The sequence below is a fragment of the Gavialis gangeticus genome, unplaced genomic scaffold (assembly GCF_001723915.1).
Source record: "Gavialis gangeticus isolate Ggan-Ray unplaced genomic scaffold, GavGan_comp1, whole genome shotgun sequence".
Taxonomy (NCBI): Eukaryota; Metazoa; Chordata; order Crocodylia; family Gavialidae; genus Gavialis; species Gavialis gangeticus.
The window spans coordinates 110,152,636-110,175,139 of NW_017729025.1; the positions used below are offsets into that span (position 1 = coordinate 110,152,636).

The window sequence follows — 22,504 nt, forward strand, 5'->3', positions numbered from 1 at the left end:
TGCTATAGTTAGCTGCTATTCACCTAAAGGGATATGTCATGTCTTTAATAAATGCTGCTTAGGTTCCTCATCCAGATATGACAAAGTCACTGCTCCAGACCTTTGACAGCCATCTACTCCAAACTAAAGTCTGATCACTAAATATACTTGGGAAAAGAAAAAAAAATCAGAGTAACTTCCACTATTTCTCAAGCAGAAAAGGGACAAATACAGGGCTATGATTTAAATAGAGAAAAAATTATTATGATGCGCACAACATTTAGAAATCGTATTGCCATCAATTATGTTTAACCATGCCACTAATGACATAAACCTCTTCTTCTGTTATCTACAGAATTTGGAGCAAAGGGCAATTTAAGGCTGGTGTACTGACATCAAAGCTCATCTCCCATCCGCCTCCAGGATATATTCAGACAAAGGGATAGCAAACTTATTTCTGTAGGGTCAAAGTGTCAAAATATGCAGTTAGGCATCTAGTGGGATTTTTCAGAAGCACCTATGCATAGGTGGATCTAGGATTTGGAAAAGGGGGTGGGGGTGGAGATTTTTCTCCGTTAAAGAAAAACGAGAAGTTTTACTAATATCCTAGGGGCCTAGCACTACATTATTAGTATAAGATCAAAGCAAAAACACATATAACTTCATTGGAATGTTAACTAATTTGCTAGGTTTTATAGAGAGTTTAAAAAACACAAACTAGACAAAAATACTCAAAAGATACTGTTTCATTAGTTTTGTAGTCATTATAGCTAAATGTGCATCTCTTCCTCAAATTGATCAAACAAATCTAGTCTTCCTGAGCACCTTGGCAGTGTCTGTAATGCTTCAGTGTTACTCATTTCTATACCTGAGTCAATATTATTAACACCTGAGCTACTAGTACCACACCTGCCTTAAGGGTTTTAGCTAGAGCTAAAAGAGATATTACCAGGAATGGCTAACAGGCAGCAAAAGCGCAGAAGAAAGCATAATTTGAAAAGTGGAACATCAAGACCATGGAAAAGGAGAGACTGTCATTAACATTTATGAAGAGAAATTAGCAGGAACAAAGTAGATAATAATGAGTCATTGAATTCAACTGACTCCCTCAGTGCTGCCTAAATAGAAATGCCACTTCCCGTCTCATGCAGTTGGTTTTAATGTTTGGGTGCACCAGAAATCTGCACCACTCCACCCTCCACCCCCATCCACCCCTACCCCTAAGCATCATAAGCATGTAATTCCCATTGAAATCAAGTAACTAGCCTACTTAGGTGGTTTTGTAAGTGAAAGAATCTTCAGGTTGACTTAATCCCTTTGAAAAAAATAGCCCATAAACCTTATTTATGGCAGGAGTTGCTTGGTGGAGTAGAAATCTAGGGCCTCTTCTACATGTTACCTGTTAATCATGGCATAAATGGCAAGGATGCTACTTGTACACCCAATTCAAGGCACCAAAAACAGCCATAATAATGCTCCATACATAATGCAGAAATTGTTTATGGCTGGTTTGCATGACACTTTAAATTAAACATGTGGCAGTTCTGGGATCCAGGCTGTCAATCAGGTTTGGGACCTCATAAGGGTCTCGAACATGTGGTGGACTTGCTTTCAACTTATGATCTTGACTCTTCCTGCACTGGCAAATACAATGGGTGTGACTGGAATTGTATTACCAGTCCCAAATTGCACCTCCTGTCATGCACATGTGGTACGGCAGGAGATGGAATTGTTGGAACTGAGGAATCAGATCCCAGGGCACCTTTAAATGAACATATACCAGGGGCCCTAGTCTCATAAATCAGGGCAACAGAAGTGGCCTTTCAAAGTTCTTAGTGCTCTTTTTTGTATTGATCAAAGAATCATTGCTATAGCTTACATCATGATCATCATCACTGGTTTCCCGAGACAATATTCCTGGTCTCTAAGAAACAATTAGAAGCCTTCTGGGGCAAACTCTAACTTTTTGTAGCATAAAGGTATACTTTTCAATCCCATGTAAACCATTTTTTATGGTTCAAAAGGGTATGTTTAACAGATACAAAGGCTTTGTTCTGACCCATTGCACAGGGGGTGAATTTCATTCTTTGTGAACAAGTGATCTTAGCCCTGCTGTGATTATTTTTTATATCACTGGCTTTGGAAAAAACTTGAAAAGAATTTGTTCTCAGCTGCTCAGCAGAAGAAATGCTATTAGAAACTTAGCCACAAAGGACAAAAAGGAGAAAAGAAGAGAATACAACCTTTTGGATACCTGCAAATTTTAAGTTTTTCCTCTGTCTTCTCCGGCAAATAAGATGAGCCAATTCAGTAAGACAAAACTAGGCTTTTATTTACATCCATAATTTTAGAGCAGAGCTTTAAGAAAACAAAACAAAACCAAAAGAACAAAACATCTCCAAACTATAATACATGTGTACTAGAAGCTGTTGTACAGACTAATATCGTTACAACAGGGGTTGTCAACTCAGGGTACGCTCCACATCCAGCCACCGCCTCCAGAAGGGGTACACTCCTTAAAAAAGGTTGAAAACCCCTGTGTTACAAGATTGAAGTCTAAACATTTAATCATTGGTGGACCTTGAAAAGAAAAGTACAATAAACCAACCTATTGTTCTAGAGTGTGGCTGTGATGTTGCCCTTGTTTAGGGCTCTAATCCAGACCACTTGCAAAAAAATAATAATAATGAAAAAAAATTCCACTCCCTTGTCAGGGAGTTGAGGAATCGCAACAAAAACTCTACTGGGACCATTGTGTCTTGGATACTGGCTGAAGCTACAGTATACTGTAGAGAATTGTTTCCACTCAAGGGAGACCGCGCTAAAGCCCTCTCAGCATGAACAAAATCAAGTAAAACGTTCCATAAGCTGGGACAGGAGCCTTTCCACCATTGAAACTGGCTCTCTGAAGTAGCTAAAGTGAGATGCACTGATAGAAATCCGTTGCAGCAGCCCAGGCTAAGCACTTTCTGTAGTACATGGAAGGTGGGCCAATGCCGTAAATACAGTCCTGGATTTAATGTGTGAGCAGGAATAAAATGTATTTGGTTTAGTCCTGGCTGCTCTGGGCTGAGAGCATGCAAAGAAAACGTGGTCACTGAAAATGAGCTAAGTATTTTTTAGATTAAGCCAGGAAAAAAAACCAACAAACTGTGAGAAAGTCAAGCCAATTGCCAGAATCAAGCTAACAAAAGCAAGGGAATTCAGTTTTGAGGCTAAGAATCGAATCTGGTACTCTGGGCTGGGATTTGAAGAGCCACAACACAAAACTCACAGCCCATGGAGAAGTGTGTATGGATGAGATTATGTGAACGTTGAGCCCTCCTGGTCCTGGCTGCTTGGCAGGGGGGGAGGAGGGAAGCTGGAGAGCTTACAGAGTCTCAGGAGCCTGCTAACGTTAAAGTACCTTCCCAAGCCACTGTGCAACATGATGTGCCTCCTACTCCTGTCTTCGGTGCTTTCAGGAGGGGTTGCTACCCTAGTTCCTGCACCAGAAGAATTGTCTCCAGACAGAACTGGAGCTTCTTAAACTTCTTCACCCTACCCTGGCCATCTTACCTGACATATGCCATATTCCTTGTGCATGCAGGATCCATTACTAGTAAAGGATCTAATTTTACCATTATGTTTTTTTTCTATTGTTACAGTTGTATAACTCCCTAATCTATTACTTAAGCACGTACATGAAGTGCTCCTGGTTGCTCTGAGCTTGTATTCAATTCTTTAAGTTTCAGGACTGTTTATTCATTCTGCATTGGAGGGGCATTAGATAAATTGCATGAGCAGTCTTGATTCAAAGGACTGGAACCCCAAACTCACTGTTCCAGGGGACTGCATTTGTCACTAAGCTACACCTCGTGCTTCCTCTTTCTCTAACCCTATGAATCATGTATTCTTGGCTGCACTGTGGCACTGATTCAACAGCAGGTTGAAGAGTATCTCCACCCAACCGTAGCCTGGAAGTTAGAGTATTCTCCTGGGAGTTGAGAGATATTTGCTTAAATCCAGTCAGGCTGAGGAGGGCCCAGAACCCAGATCTCCCACTTGAACTGTTATACAAAAGATGAGCAAAACCAGCTCCTCCCCCTTCGGCTGTGCTTTTTAATGAAAATGGCCCCAACTGCTGTGCTTTGTGCTGAGCTCAGCACTGTCGGGGTGTATTGGGCATGCTCAGGACACACGTATTAGACTGGGTTGGCCACTGGTCTGTGAATCCCAAATAGATTTAGATGGGCATGAGTTAATTAGTCTGGGTGCAGTACTGTGCTAACACAGCTATACCATTCTTGGTTCCAGAGCTTGCACATGGAGAGCTTCCATGGACACCTCTGCATGAGTTCTGCCTTGTACAGCCTAGAAATAAATCCCCTTAGTGCCTCTTTGGGATGTCAGCTTGGACCTTGACAACTATGCAGGCTGTAGAGAATTAAGGTCCTTCTATGCGGCAGTCTTAGGTCTGAGTACATCAGGCAAAAAAGTATGAGGTGTCCAATTTTATTCCCCAATTTTCACTTAAAACTAAGCAAATGATTTTGATTCAGGGTGATGAGATAAGAATTTGGCTTCTTCACTTTGAGGAACAAAATGTCTGTAATTTGAACACTACAGAAGAAACCAGAATTTCTAAATTTGATAAAAGAAAATCCAGTCTTTAATCCAAGAGTCTACCTTAAAAATTACCAAACCATTTTCCTTCTGAAAATCTCATGGAAGCAAAAATAAACACCTCCAATTGTTTCTGCAATGTATTTCTTTTCAGCAAGTTCAGGCTGGAACAAATTTTTACGGTTAAGCTAAAAATAGGGACTGGTGAGCAATGTGGAAAGGAAGTGTTTTGAATCTTGCAAAGATTATTTTGGGCTTTGCAAGATTCTTAAAACCAGGTCCGATTTGCAAGCTTTATTCTCCTGAACATTAAACAGAAACCTTTTCTGCAGTAGTGATTTAATTATTTTTAAACATTTATTTTTCTTAGTTGGGGGAAGCTAGAGGAATATAAAAATAGTCCCAAAATGTAGTTTGGCACAACTGGGTTCCCTGTGCAGGGAATTAACACTGCATGTCTACTTTCTTGAGAACTGTATTCAGTGAATTTTTATTCACTGTTTCTTTTTTTTTTTCCACTGTTCTTATTGATTTTTTACCTTCATTTTAACAGTGGATTTTTTTTCTGCTTATTTTGCTCCTAACCAGCAGTTGAAACCAAGAGTGTTTAAATCAAGCTATCCAATCCCCATAATGGAGAGGTTTCAAATATAGGCAAAAGGGATTCATTCAACACATCTCAAAAATCTTTGGCAGCATTTCTATATCAAAAGTGTTAATCTTCCTATAGGCAGGCACTATTATAATGCTGGTTCTCTGGCACGGTGCAGCTGAATAGCAAAAGTAGAGCTTTCCTTGTTTTTCAAGGCAGAAGGCACTTAAATCCACATGGCTTTCTTAAACCCACATACTATTACAGATACTTTTCAAAAACAGCTGCTTCCCAAAAAGGCATAGTTTGCAGAGTCTAGGCAATGTTTATACACACAAAGGTAAATTTTCATTCCATATTACATGGCAAATATTCTATAATTCCTTCATAATAAGAGCAAAAAACAAATGAATGTAAAGCCTCTAAATGTTGCATAAAATGTAAAATATATTTGTGCCAGAACAACTTGACATTGACACTTCCAGAAACCCTGTCGTATGCATGGGGAAGTATATCAGCAACAGGACCTTCAAACAGGCAAGTTAATGAAAGCAAAAGAACAATCTGAACTTCATTATACAACTTTACTAAATGTTCCCCTGTTTCTCCTTACCCTGAATAGTGAAAGCAATTTGTTCTCAACAGCAGAAATGTGCTCTGGGTATATATTGCTTCCCATCTGCCACAGGAAGAGCTAGAAAGAAATTGAGGGTTCACAAGCAGTTTGCACACAGTAACAAAAGTTTCCCCTGGAAAGACTGATTCATGGTTTTTTTTTAATTATAAAACTTTCAAGTCTGAGTTGCAAATTCCCAGTGATGGTAAAGGAATTTACCCACCAAGTAGAACAAACATTGCATTCTTGCTGTATCACATCTCACAGTTATATATCAAAAACTTCTTGCTGCTTTTAAGCATTCTCAGTCCCTTTATAAGCACATTGGGCTCTCATCCTCAAAACACCATTTCACAATACTTGCTTCACTTAAGTGAATGTGATTTTTGCTTTTGACCTCAGTGGAGAAATGATTTCACCATAGGCTACTTCAGGTTCCAACACTTTCTTCCCTACATCAGAAAGCTAAATCACCACCTTGGTCTATCCAAAAGGCCTATCTATTTTTTATCTAATTCTAAGAAAATACATCTAATTCAACCTAATTTCCTGCAGCCAGAACAGTAAAGGCCATGAACAGCTTAATAAGGTAAAATAAAAGCTCTTGGCTTCAGCTATTGAATACAGTAATTTCTCCCTAGGGTCCAATCTAACCCAAAACAACTCCCATAACTGCTGGCTCAGTGAAACACCCTAAGTCTCCTGGGTTTCACAGCTATGGATGCTGATTACAATTGTGAGAAGGAAACAGTTACTCTCCAACAGCTATGGAACAGCTAATTAGCAGCTGCCCATAGTACTGTAACCAAGAGTGGAGCCTCTCTCTGTGGTCAGCTCCTTTACTAGGTGGTAATCAGTAGGGGCATGCAAAGCAGGCCCCATTTGATTCAGATTCAGGCCAAATCAGGGACAGTGATTCGATTCATTGATTTGGATCACTGTCCCTGATTCGATTCATCTGAATCAGAATCTGAAGATTCGATGCTGATTCACAGAATCAGCAATTCAGCCACAGACACAGCTTTAAATGTTTTTCTACATACCTTGAGGTACCAGACATGGCTTGTGCAGGGGGGGCCCTCCATGTGCTTGGCAGTGAACCCAGAAGTGGACTGAAAGTACTTCCAGTCCACTTCTGGGTCTGCCGGGGAGCACACTGGGGGCCCTCTGTACGCCCCCTGGCTCAGTGATCTGGGGGCAGGGGTCCCCAGGTGCTCCCCCCCAAACCCAGGAGGCACCAATTGCCAAGCCAGAGGAGGGGGTGGGGGGCAGACCCAGAAGTGGACCAAAAGTGCTTCTTGATCACTTCAGGGTCTGCTGCCAAGGGCACTGGGGAGCCCCCCACGTTTCTGTGGGACACTGCATGCACCCCAGCATCACAGCATTCATGAGCCCCTGCTATCTAGAGGTATGTAGAAAAAAACATTTAAAGCTGTCTCTGTGTCCGAATCTCCGAATCTTTCCGAATTGATCTGGAGGGTTCCGATTCAATTTGGAGAGATTAAAGGGTCTGCTGATTCGATTTAGATTCGGAGATTCGGCCACCAAAGCAGGCCAAATCTCTGCCAAATTGAATCAGGGACCGAAGCTTCTCACAGCGCTAGTAATCAGGCCCTGGTAATGATCTCTTTGGGAGACGAATCAGCACGCTCAAAGCTACTTAATGCAAGGACAAGTTTATTGTACTGTTATATTACATATAGAAGATACTCCTGAGATGGAAAAAAGCTCCCTAGATCATGTGGGAATTCAAAATTCTCCCTGACACTGTGGAAAGGATTTTAAAAGCGTTTTAATATGAAGACTGTTAATGTAAGGTAGTGCACCACCCTTCTCTCCTTCAAGCAAACTATTCTTTTTAGGATCATCAGGAAAATATGGGGGTAGTCAATCAATCAGAAAGGCTTAACACTCTTCTTAACCTTCTCACACTCAATACTCAACCTTCTCACACTCCTCTATACCTTCAATACTTTGGAGAACATCTCCACGTAGGGACAATTTTCAATTATGCCTCTTTTTTTCAGTGCTATTTGAGTAAATGGGACACCACAGGGATGTTCTTTGTTCATGTGCGCACCAATGTAACTTGGGACCTCATCTATCATACCGAATGTAAAGTCACTGAGGTGATACTGATAAAAACACTTGATTCTATGAGGTGCTGAGCTACCTCAACTGCCATACACCTCAACAGGAATCAGAAATAATCAGTGTCTATCTGGACTGAGCTCTAAGTGAGATGAGAAAAAGACTTTTCATGTAATATCTAGTAATGAGAAGTTACCCCGTTTGAGACTAGAAAGTCGAGTTCTTTTCTAGTTCAAAAATACTTGGAAGGCCTACAAAATGCTTGCTAAGGATGCAACCATCACACAGCATTTCATCTTGGTCGGTGCTAGACTTTTCAACCAAGAAAATAGACTGATGGGTCATTGGTACCATAAAAACAACTAACTTGCTAGCTGGCATCATAATACTGATGCCATCCTATTTTTTTTTCCCTCTCAATTTAGAATCAAATTTATTTTTGGAAGCTTAATTTACAATATTTTTAGCAAGTATATTTCTGGTTACAGTATAGAAAATATAGATTTAATAGATTTCATAGACATTAGGGCTGGAAGGGACCTTGGGAGATCATTGAATCCAGCCCCCTGCCCCCCGCCCCAAAGGCAGGAAGTCAGCTAGGGTCAAAGGATCCCAGCAAGATAAGCGTCCAAATGCCTCTTAAAAGGAATCCAGAGAAGGTGCTTGCATCACCTCTGGAGGGAACCTATTCCAGGCCTTGGGGGCTCGGACAGTAAAGAAGTTTTTCCTTATGTCCAGCCTAAAATGGTCTTGGAGGAGTTTGTGACTGTTGGTCCTTGTCATCCCTTGGGGCACTCTGGTGAACAAACATTCCCCCAGATCCTGATGCCCACCCCTGATGTACTTATAGGCTGCCAACAGGTCACCCCTGAGCCTGCACTTTTCCAGGCTGAAGAGTCCCATGTCTCTCAGCCTCTCTTCATAAGGTCTATTTTCTTCTTATACTTTCTTCTTTAGAAAGTATAAGGAGAAAATAGGCCTTATTTATTTATCTGTTAAATAAATATACAAATATATCAAGAGTGCTCTGAAAAAAAGCCTAACCTAATAGTAAAAAAATCAACCCAGTACAAACACTTGTTATATTACATACACAAAATGATAATCTAGGCTTGAAACTATAATGCAAATTAACTAATTGCACATACGTCACATGACATGATTTAGAATGAATCACTGTAGCAGTATAAAAGAAGGCTTTTGCATAAGAATTTAGGCATTACCTTATCTAAAGAACTCAGAAGGTGACAACCAGTATTGTCTATGCAATAACTACTGAATGTAAGATGGAGTAATCAACAGAAGACATGGCAGATACTCCACCCAACATCAACCTGGGTTGTAACATACCAAAGCCTGAACTCAGAAAGAACTATGCTTTGAGACAATGAGAGAACTACCCCCTTTCAGTAGTGGCCTGTTCAATTGGGGGTGAATAGGTCTTTCCCTGGGGCTCTGCACTCCTGTGAATTATAGCCACTATGCCAGTTTAACTGTATCCTTCAAGAGATCATGCTGATTTAGAATTACTAATGGAAAGACTGTTTCAAAATACTATTTGAATGAAAAAAAAAAATCAATGCATGAAATAAACAAAAACGTACCACATAACTCAGTGATATAAGAGGTTATGAGAAGTGATGAGAAAAATGGATTAAATTTACTGATCATGTCAACAGCTGTAACTCCACTGACCTCAACGTGGTGCAACATATTCAGCCTATGAGCATCAACATATGGCAGCATACAGATGAAACATATCACTACACATGGAATCAGCACATGGCCTATGCACCACACAAACCCTGTCCATGAGACTTAAGCAATACTTGTGCTGGCCACTCTGTATGGGGGTGAGCCTAACCCTTGCTGATCTGCCTAAGAATAGGAAGAAGGGTGCAGTATGTCATAAGCAAACATTTAGAGAATGGTTTGCAATAAAAAAAAAATCACAGCCACAGTAATCTGGCAGGTTGTAGTGCCAATAAAGCTTATTACCATAGTCAAAGCCAATACCCAAATTGTCTAATAATATCTTTACCGACAAAAGTTTCTTTAGAAAAAGAAATAGGACTATAGCTGAGCACTTTTAAGTGAAATAAGAGATTTATAGCCAGACAAAGCATAAATATCCTAATTGGTTTTGTACCTGATGGTTGTTTTTGATTAATATTACTTTTGAGCACAATTCACTCCTTATTTTTTCCTTGACAATGGTGTTGAAAACAGGCTGTTAATGGCAGTTGGACTGCACTGACTGCATATTTGCACAAAGAAACATACTGTACTGTATAGCATCTTAGCTTAAAACAAATACTTTACATAAATGGGCATACAAAGGGGAAAAAATTAAAACATGTGGCAATGCAGCTGCAGCTATTCTATGTTGTTAGAGTTGTCTGCTTTCAATTCCTTTGATCTTTTGGAGATTTCCAACTTCTTGTTCCAACAAGTGAACAATATTTCTTTTGGCATTTTTAATAAACAGAATTTAAAAAAAAAAAGATGGATGAAGTGGAATTCACAGTAGAAAAGAACATCACATAAATTTAATTTGGCTTTTAAAAATATCAGCAAAATGGTGCAACATGCAATAATTATGCCAAAAAACAAGCTGTGTGTTAGACTCAGCGCCTCAAAATAAAAATTGTGTACAGGGAGAGATACAGCCCTATTGCACAGGAAACAAAACACTGCCTATCTTCTTTGATCCTTTCCTATTGCTGGATTTCTAAATGGGTGTTTCAGCTGGGGTCGCTGCATTTATTTATCATCCTAACAAACAAAGCGCATTAAAAAAAACATACTGAAACTATGATCAATGGGGAAGAGCAATACAGCTTCAAAACTGAAGAAACTCCACAGATCGTTAAAGATAAAAAGTATAGAAGTTTATTATGTATCAACTCAAGTTTTCATGTCTCCATTTCCACCCCCACTTCCTAATAAGAATTATTGGCATTGCATGTCCGTGGATTTTTAGAAATGAAGAGATAAATAAGCTTTGGGGTTCTCTCATTACATATCATAACATGCCACAGTTTGCCTCAAGCAACAGCAACTCTGGAATTCACTGACCAAACTTTTCAGAGCCACGAGGCAATTTTGAAGGATTCTAGTGTTATAGAATCTTTTATGGGTCTTTTCCTTTAACCTTTTTTTTCTCTAAGTATTTCTTCCTCACTTATGCTTCTACCATGATAAATGTAATACCATAAATGCCTCTAAGTTGAAGTGACTACATATTTCCATAGCTTCACTCAGTGAAGGTATTACAACTGGGGAAAACATCATATAAACTTCCATCCCTCATAACACACAACAGAAGATGAGCATCCTCCTGGTAGGAACTGGAATCTGCAAGATTTATGCATGGCTCAGGGGCTTAGTTAAGAAAGCATTGTCAATTTTATAACTTGGACATGATTTTTTAAAATGTAAAAAGAAGCAGGAAATGTATGCTTAATTATGCTCAAAATAGATCAGTAGCACAGTGCATCTGTGGGTTCCAGTCCCAGTTCCATAAGAATTTGACTTCCCCAACTCTTGATCTACAAGATTGCCCACCATTATTACACCCCAGTCTTCGTGTCAGCCTCTTGATTTTGTGTTTCGTCAGTGGTCAGGAATTCATCACATTGTCCCGTTCGGTCATTTGACTGTTCTTTATGCACCAAATGCACCATTTCTTGAGACCTGCTGGCTTCTCCATTCAGTCCACCTATCTTCTTGTCCTCCACTGCCCCTTTGCCATTGTTAATCACTAGTTTCTTCTTCTGTCCACATCTAGCAAAAAAATAAAGACAAATGGAGATTATGATACTAGGAAGTACAAAACACTGACTGCATATTTTTGGAAAGTGTTCACAGGAAGCAAAGAACTTGAATCTGCCAGTGGAGACATATACAATGCAGTAGGTAAGGCTGCGAAAGATAAAAGGTTTCTCAGGGGTGAGTTATAAAGGCTCTTATTGCCCTTTTTCTCCTTATATGAACCTAGATGGAAGCCCAGAGCTTTCAAGTATATCATCCTTCATGTATAGCTAATTTATTACAAGCGAGAGAGATGGATCCAAACAAAATCTGGCCCTTGGCTTGAATTCCTAAGATTCTTAAACTTTCAAAACGTCTGTAAATTTGGGTTAAGGCCCATCTCTAGTAATCTAAGAGGACTGCTTAATTTTTCTGTTTAGTTTGCCAGGACTGAACCAAGTGAACAGCTTAGGGTTATAACTCCACTGTCAACAGTTCAGATCATTAAAACAGTAGAAGGTGGAAAATAATTATGCTGTGGTGATAGAATAATAAAGCTATCTATGCAGATCTATTACCAGTCTGGGATGCCCCATCACACTAATTCATCTTTTTGGCAATGTTGCATTGAGGAGGCGACCTTCCACCTCTGCACAGCCAAATATAGGTCATTAAAATGGACAAAAAATATTCCTTAAATAGCTACTGTGTTTGTGCAGATGTACTTTAAAATGTTTCCTGCTTTGCTTAAGCAAATTCTGTCCAAATTACTAATTTGGCAGTTAAATAGTTTTGCTACTATCCCTTGGAATCAAGCATATTTTGTATCAGCAGACTGACATATGACAGCTGTTTTAGCCAAAGTGACCGCCAGTAAACCTGCCTTGTCTCAATCCACCATGTTTACTTTATGTAGCATAATGGAACAAATCTTGCCCTGGCTTACACAGAAGAACGAGAGAGAGAATACTGTACAGTAAGTCATTCACACAGCTTAGAAGACAGAACAGAACAGTGCCCAAACTGCACTGTACTTTTCCAGAACTGTGAAGGCAAGGTCTTAAAGATGAACATTTTGCAAGAAGCTATGTAGATTGGAAGGCAGATTTCTCATGTTATAAAAAAAGTCCTTCTTGTGGAGTGCTGAAAATCATGCAGGGCCATGGGCTACAGATTTTTAAACATGTAACTCATTCAAGAGCTGGGGAAAAAGGGAAAAAGACTGAAGTAATACAACCAAGCTATTTGGCACCCACCAAAAAGATTCCCTTGTTTGGCTGGGATTTCTAGACCATCCTGTAGTACACTGGCCTTACAACTAGAAAGACTAAGCCTACCGAGCATAGACTCAAAGATTTAAATGTCATACTACCAGATTAAAGATTTCTCATGAAAACTGGATTCGGTATACAATTCCCGGGCCCATTCTACCTGGCTCATACAAGAGGAGAACTAGAAAATTGTATGCTTGGTTTATTTAAAAAGTCGTGCGACTATTGGGAAACCTCACAACCTAACTAGCCACTTATGGGTGAAATCCTTCTTAATTCTACATATATCTACAATTCTACACATACATATATGTGTGTGCATACACAGTTTGCTTACAGCACCCTCAGATTACTTATTTTGTTTCTTATCAACAATCTAACAACAAAGCTCCTGTGATGGTGTCATAAATGATTAGTTTAATGAAACTAAGATTCCACAACATATATCCTCTGGCACATATAATATAATAAATTCTCTGGTATGTTAATGATGCAGCATGGCACTAAATAGTTAAAAATCAACTGGCACTTCTCAAAGTAGATGAAAAAAAAATTAATTCTTGATTTAACAACCCACTTTCTTCAGCACCTGTGCTTGTTCACTTGGGGCCTGAGTAGCAACAGAGTAGAAAATGATCAGGCCTCTAACTTCTCACTTTATAAAATTCTCTTTGGGGTCATTAGTACATATTAGGGTTTAATTCACATGTACCTAGACACAGGCAAAGATATAACCCAATGCTGTATGTGTCGTTTAACTCCAAGTCAAAAATATGTTTTCAATTAACAAGATGTAATCCATAATTTATAGCTTCCAGATACTGTCTGACCAGAAATGAAACAATCTGCATTTAATCATAACTGGTTCTGTTTGTCTGTTTCTATGGTGATCTGGGGGCAAAAAAAAAGCAGGCTTGACTTTAATAAACATAGCAAAATGACAAATGAATCAATAAACCATAACATTCACACTGTAATTCCTGGATCACTTAACAAGAGGGATGTAATTGGTATTTTAGAGAATGACAGTTAACATGAATGTAGTCATATGGACAGGAGCTGGTGGAAATCAGGATATCTTTGTTGATCTCAGTATATCAGCTGAGGCTCTGGCCCTTGGACTGCAGTCTCCATTCATCCATTTTGGGTACTGAAATGCCAGAAAAGCCTGCTATAGAGAAGGAAGATTCTTTCCCTCAACTTTAATTTCCACTAGTCTCCTACAGGTAAAGTCACATGCCAATGACCAGCCTGATCTTATCTCCTGTCCATTAAATAGCTCACCCTTTTGGGGGCATACTAGCCCCCCTGTTAGAGATGAGGTAATGATATCTTTCCAGCAACTATAAGGCTCAGTATAAACTAGGGTTTATACCTCAGGGTTTGCCCTGGATGTCAGCTCTGCTTGTTACATCACTACCTAGCTCTTTCATAGACTTCCTTCACCTCTCTCAGTTTCACCAGGTCTGAAGCCTCACAGTGCTGTTACAAGGATATTTTGATTAATGTTTATAAAGCAGTTTGAGATCCTCATACAGAACATGGTGCAGAAAGGGAAGCTTCAGCAACAATGTTTTTTTGTTGACACTGTCAAACAATTTCTTGAGTATTAAAATTTTCCTCTTCATTTTTCTTTCCACTAATCTTAAATCAAAGGTCAAAACTGCAGCTTACTCCAGCCAAAGCCAAAAATACCCTCCTCTTCTTCCTCCCCTTAATCTTTTACTCAATTCTTTCATCAACTCAAAGTCTTTCCCACCATCTCTCACAGGCTTTACAGTAGGCTCCTTTTGTAGTCTGCAGAAAGGGATGGTGACCTGATTCTCCACAGCTGATCCTCACAGTCCTGCTGCTTGCAGGTCCCTCCCTACATTACTAACAACTGTGATCCTTCCTCTACTTAGAGGGAGCAGGTGAATTTTGTCTCTGCATCCTTCTAGATGGAAGCTATAGAGAGACTACCACAAATAGTAGTTGTACTCTTTTACGTAATATACTACCACATGGTGTAATGTTACTTAATTAATCTGGTGATTACCTTGTCAGTGTTTCTGCCCTTCTCTACGTAACATATTTCATTGAGCTCAGAGGGAACAGCAGCAGGCCATTAGCAAAGAATAGGTAGAGCCAGGTTTTTCCTTCTCTATGTGTGCAACTTAATTTTGTGTCAGTGAGCAAATGAAGAACTGAGGATCCACTCACTAATTTCATGTGGCTTCTCATGAGTACCCAGGTTCACCTACACATAGCTCAAGGCAGAACTGGGGCATCAGATAAAAACTGTTTATCCAAAAAAGAAGGGATACACTATTTACTGAGGATCATTATGGTAGGAGTTTTTCTCTGTTGTACAACCACAGTACGTATGTTATGAAGCTCCCAGGAATCTTCAGACTCACAGCAGTAAAAGCAGGAAAGCAATATGTTCCAAAGCAATGATGACCAAAGATACAAAGGGGCTTCCTTACCTTCTCCGACTGTTGACAGCAATGCAGACTGCAAGAATCAATATCAGAGCCACAAGCGCAGCAACAATGATCAGCCAATCTGTGGGTAGAATTGAGGAATAATATGGCCACTTAAATTTAGCCTTAACTTTTTTGTTTTGCATGATGGTACTTTTACATTCATTCACACTTCTCCCAGTGACAGACCTTTTCTAATATAAAAGAATGAAAGGGTATAGGCAGACCTAGCAATTACACTCATATCAAATGACATTACTAAAACAGGCTATGATGCACCTGTTACATATCCATGCTCCTATAGAGATACAAGTGTACTAAAAGTGTTGCAACTCTATCCCTATTCATTCAGGGTTAAACTTATAGTGATTTAACACCAGCATGTCCCTTTAGGAGCATCCAGACATAACAGTTTCATTGAAACAGCTGACACATGCTGCCTAGCAAGAACTTTTCCTCCCCTTTTAAAGCAGTTGCATCTGTCCAGAGCTTTAGTTTGTTTTCAAAGCTACCTGTCATGTACGCCCACACATTATTGAAATGTGAAGTACTGTGATTTTAAATATTTTTATGGAAGCACTTGAATTTTCATTGTGCTGGGCATGATATAATGGAGATACTGTAGTCAAGCAATAGTTCCTAGAGTCCTATCTTCACTATTGCAAATCTCCCATGTGTTCCAATACATGTTTGTTAAAGTTTAGGAAAGATGGCAATCAGTAATAATCATACATTGGTAGTAATAAATAAATAGTATACATTTCTATAATAAATATTTCAGTCCCTTATTTTTATTATTCTGTGCTCAGGATCTCAAAGACAATGACTTCAGAAACCAACCTGGTATCTTTGCTGTTCTTGGTTGTGAAATTACTACTTTTGTTGTGGACTGCCCAGGAAAAGAAGTTACATCCATAACTCCTACGTGTGGTCCTCTGCGGCCAGATCTATTAGTTGTAGAGCCTAGAAAAAAATCCATCTATTATGCACAACAAGTTAGAAATATATTGAATTACTAAGCACCGACTTGTCCATTTAGAATTAAATATACATCACTACAAATCTCAGGTATGTTTTCAGAAAGAAGGAATTTAAACTACAAAATATACGCTAAAGTAATATAAAAAAAATTATGCAGACCCCACCTCATAAAAGTACTTTCCCATTTGGTCCAAGTAAGAGTAGCATTGGTTCTATGAACCACATGATTGAGTTTCTCCATGACATTCACTGACATGTTTTTGGTAGATTTCATTTTTGATCTTTCTATACTGTAATGGCTTAAATGCAATGAGAGATGGTTTTAAATTTTTCAGGAAAAATGAAAAAATGAATTGATAAACTTGTTGCCAGGAATATTTCTGAGGTCCAAAGTGGAATGTCTGGTCAATCCCAAAGAGAAAAAGAAAGACCAAAGGAAAACTTCACTATTTAGATCTGCAAATAGCCATTTCATCACAAGTCCATTATACAAGGATAGTTTCTTTTTTTGATGGGTTTTATTTTCTAATGCAGAACAAAATCAAATTTCAAAACTTTAACATTTTTCGTGAAACAGATTTTTGCTTTCTGGTCAGAATTAAATGTGATAGCCACTTCATGAACTGGGCTCTTAAACATCAGGATGTGGTTCCTAATGGGGATAAGGTTTTCTGTACTCTTACATGTAAATCTCTCTGTCTTTATGTCAACTAATGTACCCATGGCAACTTTTTAGCTAACCAAGGACTCACTGGGACTCAGTCATTAATCAGGTAGGTGGTATACTGTTGAGTGAAGCATAAATGCTCTTCAGTGAAGCCAGGCAGGTTGCACTTTCAGCAGTTTCAGACTCATCCATCCATCTGGTGAGCTGGAGAACTGCTGGATGGACCTTGCTTCCAGCTAAAGGTCTGAGGGCGAGTTTCATGGTTTCACGAGTCAGGCAAATGGCAGTATACTGGCCAGCCTATGTGTATAATATGTGCCATATCACCATTTTGAATTGTCCTTGGTTAGCTAAAGCAGCATGTAAGGGCACAAACAACATGTGGCAATGTGAACTGACCACGTAACAGAGACAAGGACAAAGGATGAGGTGTGGGGCAGGTGCTCTTTTGTGCAAAACAGGACCATTATCAACTCAGTTTCCTTAGTTTTATACAAAGTGATTCTTTCAGACATTACAGGACACTATTTGGCTGTTGATATAGTTCAAATCTGCAAAAGTGGCAGGTCTCAGAAGCAAAAGCCCTGAGAGACATATAAAACCATTAGGTTGGGAGGTAGTATTACGTCTGCAGTCCAGACTTACCCCCAGTCTGTCCTATTTCTCATAAACTAGCACTCAACTGGGCCATGCCACAACCAACTTTATTCTTGATTAAAGTAGCATCTCTGGCCTCCTCTATTCTGCAGAGAAACAGTTAGCCATGTTCATGTGAAGGCAAGTAACAGGCAGGATAGCTTTGCACTTTATAAACTAATCAAAGTAGATTATATATATAATTATATACATGTGTGTGCATATATAGCACACATCCATGTGCTGAAACTCATTTTATCAGATGCTGGAATTTCAGCCTATAAAAGTTGTGCTATACTGTATATATATCTACTTCACTTAATCTGTAAAGTGTAAATCTACCCTACCCTCCTCTATTTGCATACTGGTACCAATTCCAGTCAAGATAAAATTTAGCCAATAAAATTATCTTTGTGGCCTATTAAATAGATCATGTCATTCCCTTCTCCTTTCCCAGCCCCCATTTTCAATCCCACCACATGCTTCACTGAAATGTATTTTCCTTGCTCTTCAAGGTGCTTCACAACTTCTCTGTGGCCAGAATCTTTGACCTCATTCCCTAATGATAGCTGCCAAATGGAAAAACTAGGCAGTATATTTTTCTACTGTTGAATTCAGCCACAGAGCAGTTTGAAAATTGTCCGGAAACTCATTGACTGATGCGCTGCTTCATGCTACCCCCCAGGAAATTCATAGATCAATACTGATGGCTGAGCACTGAAATTAGCAGCTGGGAGATTTCATTTAGTTTCCAAAAACACAGACAAAGATTAACATACTATTATATTGGCTTATGTACCATGCAGACTTGAAGGGATTTTGCGAAGGATACTTGTAATGTTTTCCAGGAGGGAAGGCAACACAATTCTCCATCCATAAAGCCCCAAGGAACTCAATGGTTATATATTGCTCAGTAAATATTTACCAAAGATTTTGACTGTACTATTACCAACACTTAAAACATTCACAAGGCCCAGGATTAATGGGTCCAAAAGTGGATGGGGGGCGGCTAGAGCTTCTGTGATATTCATCTTATAGCAACATTTTACTATTCCTTTCTTATGAGAGTTTTGCATTTGTATTTTTGAAATGCATTGTTTCACTTTCCTGCTAACGTCTTTTGGGCAAAAGATCAGTCATTTTTATGATGTCAGCTCACAGCTGTACATAACTGTAGAGAAAAAGCAGACAAAAGCAGGAGACACAGCTGACTGAGCAAAGAGTTTCCTCAGAATAGACCTTCAAATACGTTCTATTATTATGTGAAGCAATCTTTCTTTTTCATTCAATTCATGATACACAGGACACATCTTGCAAACAAACGAACCCCCAAAGTAGAAGCCGATTCCCCATAGTAATACACACGAAACCCACTGTTCTGCTATGATACAGCCATTGCTAAGAAAAAGATGGACTTATTTTTTCAAGCCTCCCCACCAACTTTTTATAGGGCCTTGTTGACGTCATGACACTGACACTGCAAAACAGCTTTTCATCATGAAAATGACATCCCCTCTGACTTTTTACAGGTTGTACACATTCAGAAAAGCAGTTTAACTATATCTTCTACCTAGGGTCTGATATCTGAATAGTACATTAGGAAGTCAGGGAGAACAGGGAACTAGAAAACAAGAGACATGAGTGAGTTACATACTGAATCATTATAAATAGATAACGAAGTATCATTTATAGAATATGTCTATGTTAAATTTATATTTATAGTGTCTCTTTTAAAGATCTTTCCCTCTAAAGGTTTATTCTGTTTTGGTTTATTTCATTGCGTTGCATGCATATTGTTTTTTCATTAAAATCTGAATAAGACTGACAACCATTTCTGATCTCATTTATGCCAAGACAAATTAAGAGTGACCAAAGTCAATGTAGTAACATGTGAGTTAAACTGGTGCAAAAGGATAGTATGTTTAAAGTTTCCCAGCTAGACACCATGGCCGGGCATCACTGCTATAGAAGAAATCTACTTCAATCAATTAGTTGATTGAAGTAGACTGATTCAGGCTCTTTTGAAAATCAAATTAAAAAGGAGTTTATTAGAGGCAAATTCTGACTCTCTTTAATTTTTATGTTTTATAGACTCTCTTGTAACATTGCTGTGAAGGATGCTGTATGTATAAATTTTCATATTCCTTGTTACATGCAAAAAATAACCACAGATTGGCTGTGAATTAGATTCTATGAGACACGACTCCATTGACTTCCACAAAGTTATGACAGCAGAGATTTTGGCTGAGCATGTGTGAAAAGAAATAACATTTAGAAAAATCCTAGTCTTTGGGTTGATAATTTACATGAAAAGTACCTTTGGTTCTAAGAAAAAGTCCCTAATTTTCCCATGAATATGTTTTCATGTTGCAACATGGTTGTGTTCATGGATGTGATCCATGTATTTTTTCACATTCTCATGTCCAAAACCAGCTTTTAAAACAGAAGCTGCTGACAGTTGTAAAGCTTGTTATCTCCAAGTATACAGAGAGGGAAATAATTAAAAACAGGTTACCCAACAACAAACATTACAAAGGGAAAAATGTTATAGTGAAGATTAACTTCCTTGATGTGTTCACAGTATAAGGACAGAGAAAAAGAGATAGATGGATGTCATTTTGTTAGCTTTCAAAACAGCTATTGTTGGAGGGTGAATAAAATGAACTGAGTAGAAAGACAGAATAAGAAAGCAGAAAGATGGTATTAGCCTCTCAAAAAAGTATAGTAGCCAGTATTTACCATACTGTCTGTGCCACCACAGGCAGACAAAAGTAATTGTAATCATGTCTTATAATATATGCATTTGTATGAAGTTTTTGAGACGATGCCATAATTGCTGAAAAGAAGAAATGCTACTAAAGTCTTGCCAAAAGAATTCTTGGAAACACTCATTTTAAATCATCTCACTCATAATAAATTAAAAAAGAACTAAATACTTTCTTGTCATGTACTTTGCTAACCAAACCAAACCAAACCAAACCAAACCATGCTTGCCCTGTGCTGAGCACAACTTTCCTCCCCAAATTTTATAAATGTAGGTACACAAATACAGTCCAAGACAATCAGGAAAAATCAAGGAGTAGGGTAAATGATTGAAAGTTGTTGTTCTTACTGGTAGTTGGAGGGGTGGGTTTTCTGCCAGGATCTCTTTCAATTTCGGGAAAAAGATTAGGTATCACAGTAGGCCTTGTATTCTTTGTGGGATATATGTCTTCCTTATCCCTTCCAGGTGTCAGTGGCTCTTGGGTTGAAGCTTCATATTTGGAACCATCAGTGGAATCCACAACTGTTACAATTATGTTTGAAGCAATTTTAAACTTAAAATCTAAAGAACTACCACTCACATTTTTTTCCTTCCTCACTTATAGAACAGACAGATATCTTTCAAATGTTGGTAACATTACAGCAAAACAGGAAAGGCTTTTCCATTTTCTTTCACATTCACATTGTTATTTCAACTTTTTAGGCAACTCCCTCCTACTGATTCTCAGGGTACTGGTGTCAGCCAGAAGACAAGTAATAGTTACAATAGACCCAGAAGAATAGCCATCAAAAGAGCAGGAAGCAGCAACCACTTAACCCTGTAGCTCAGGACTGATGACATGCTACACATTGGAATGACATCTACAAATTGGGAAATTATTTCCTATATTGATATTTCAGTGATTCATTTCGTAACAGAATTTCCATGATACTCTTAAGAACAAGTTTTAGTGGATGAAAGGTACATAAATAAAAGAGCATAAGAAAAGTTGGAATGAAAAATTCCTAACATTGCAATTATTGTAACATTTCCTTTCCCTCATTATTCACATGGTGCTCTAGAGTAAAGAGGTTGCTGCTAAGCCACAGGCATTAGCTATCCAATCACTGCTGCTACACCGTACCGAAAACATGACCCCTGCACCATGTTTACATTCCTTATTTGCAAGTGTACTAAATCATACTTGGTAATCACACCAAAAGTAGAAGGAATGAAGAAATCAGAGTTAGCCATCACCTCTACACCCAGAGTAAAGATCATCAACCAAACATAAGTTTTATTAAAGAACTTATTCTCCAACTTTATCAGCAATCAACATCTAATATAAAGTCCAGAGAGGCAATATTGGAAAACTTCATGATTCCAATATAGAGAAATAGAAAGAGGATAATGAGAAGAGGTACTAATAAAATGCCCAGGATTACCTGGGATTTACAGGTCCAAACCATTTGAAGTTATTATAAAATATTTAATTTTGCCACTATTTAGACATTCAGCATTCACATTTGTAAGTGACTTGGCACATCAGCCAAAAGATATATGGCCACATTATGATACAAGTCAAGGTTGTTTAAGAGCATTTTATGCAATATTTTTCAATCTACCAACCAGAAAAGGAATATGAGAAAAATCTAAAAGAACCAACTCTTCCAAAAGTCAAGAAAACACCAAAGTGAAGAATTACACCCCTACCAAAAAAAAGAGATTCTGAGCAGCTGATTTCCTGATACCTGCTATAGTGACATCAGTTCCACATGAGATTATTAAAATGCTGAGATATCAAAGATCATCAAAAGAAAAGGGTGCAGCAACCACTTGATCTTAAAATTCAGCAAAGATCACAGATCAAAGATCACACTGGAACCCCATGCAAAAAATAGGCAATGGTTTTCTCTTCTAGATTTCACCGAACCATTTTTGTGATTGATCTTGGGTGATGGCCTTCAGAACATGCTTTGATGGCACAGAAGGCACACACAATTTAAAGGTGTTATGATGAATTTGAAGGGAGAATTTAATTTCAAATGTATTGAGGATGAGCCACGAGGACAAACAAGAAGAAAAACTAATTGACAACATCACTG

At 38.6% G+C, this 22,504-nt stretch overlaps 1 protein-coding gene and 1 long non-coding RNA gene across 9 annotated transcripts in view; one reads left to right on the forward strand and one right to left on the reverse strand.

Moving 5' to 3' along the window:
• The first annotated feature begins 7,603 nt into the window (after window positions 1-7,603).
• The window catches only part of LOC109298960, a 26,169-nt gene continuing 11,268 nt past the window's right edge, over window positions 7,604-22,504 (forward strand). The window contains exon 1 of the long non-coding RNA XR_002097732.1: window positions 7,604-7,864. This is a non-coding gene — a long non-coding RNA (uncharacterized LOC109298960). The remainder of the gene's footprint in view (window positions 7,865-22,504) is intronic.
• CD44 (CD44 molecule (Indian blood group)) overlaps window positions 10,090-22,504 on the reverse strand; it is a 146,064-nt gene continuing 133,649 nt past the window's right edge. For all 8 annotated transcript variants that reach the window (XM_019519402.1, XM_019519397.1, XM_019519396.1 and 5 more), the window contains 4 exons: window positions 20,769-20,942; window positions 16,213-16,335; window positions 15,376-15,454; window positions 10,090-11,669 (listed from right to left, as the gene is read on the reverse strand). In XM_019519402.1, coding sequence (XP_019374947.1) covers window positions 11,456-11,669; window positions 15,376-15,454; window positions 16,213-16,335; window positions 20,769-20,942 — 590 coding nt within the window. In that variant the 3' untranslated portion in view covers window positions 10,090-11,455. The remainder of the gene's footprint in view (window positions 11,670-15,375; window positions 15,455-16,212; window positions 16,336-20,768; window positions 20,943-22,504) is intronic.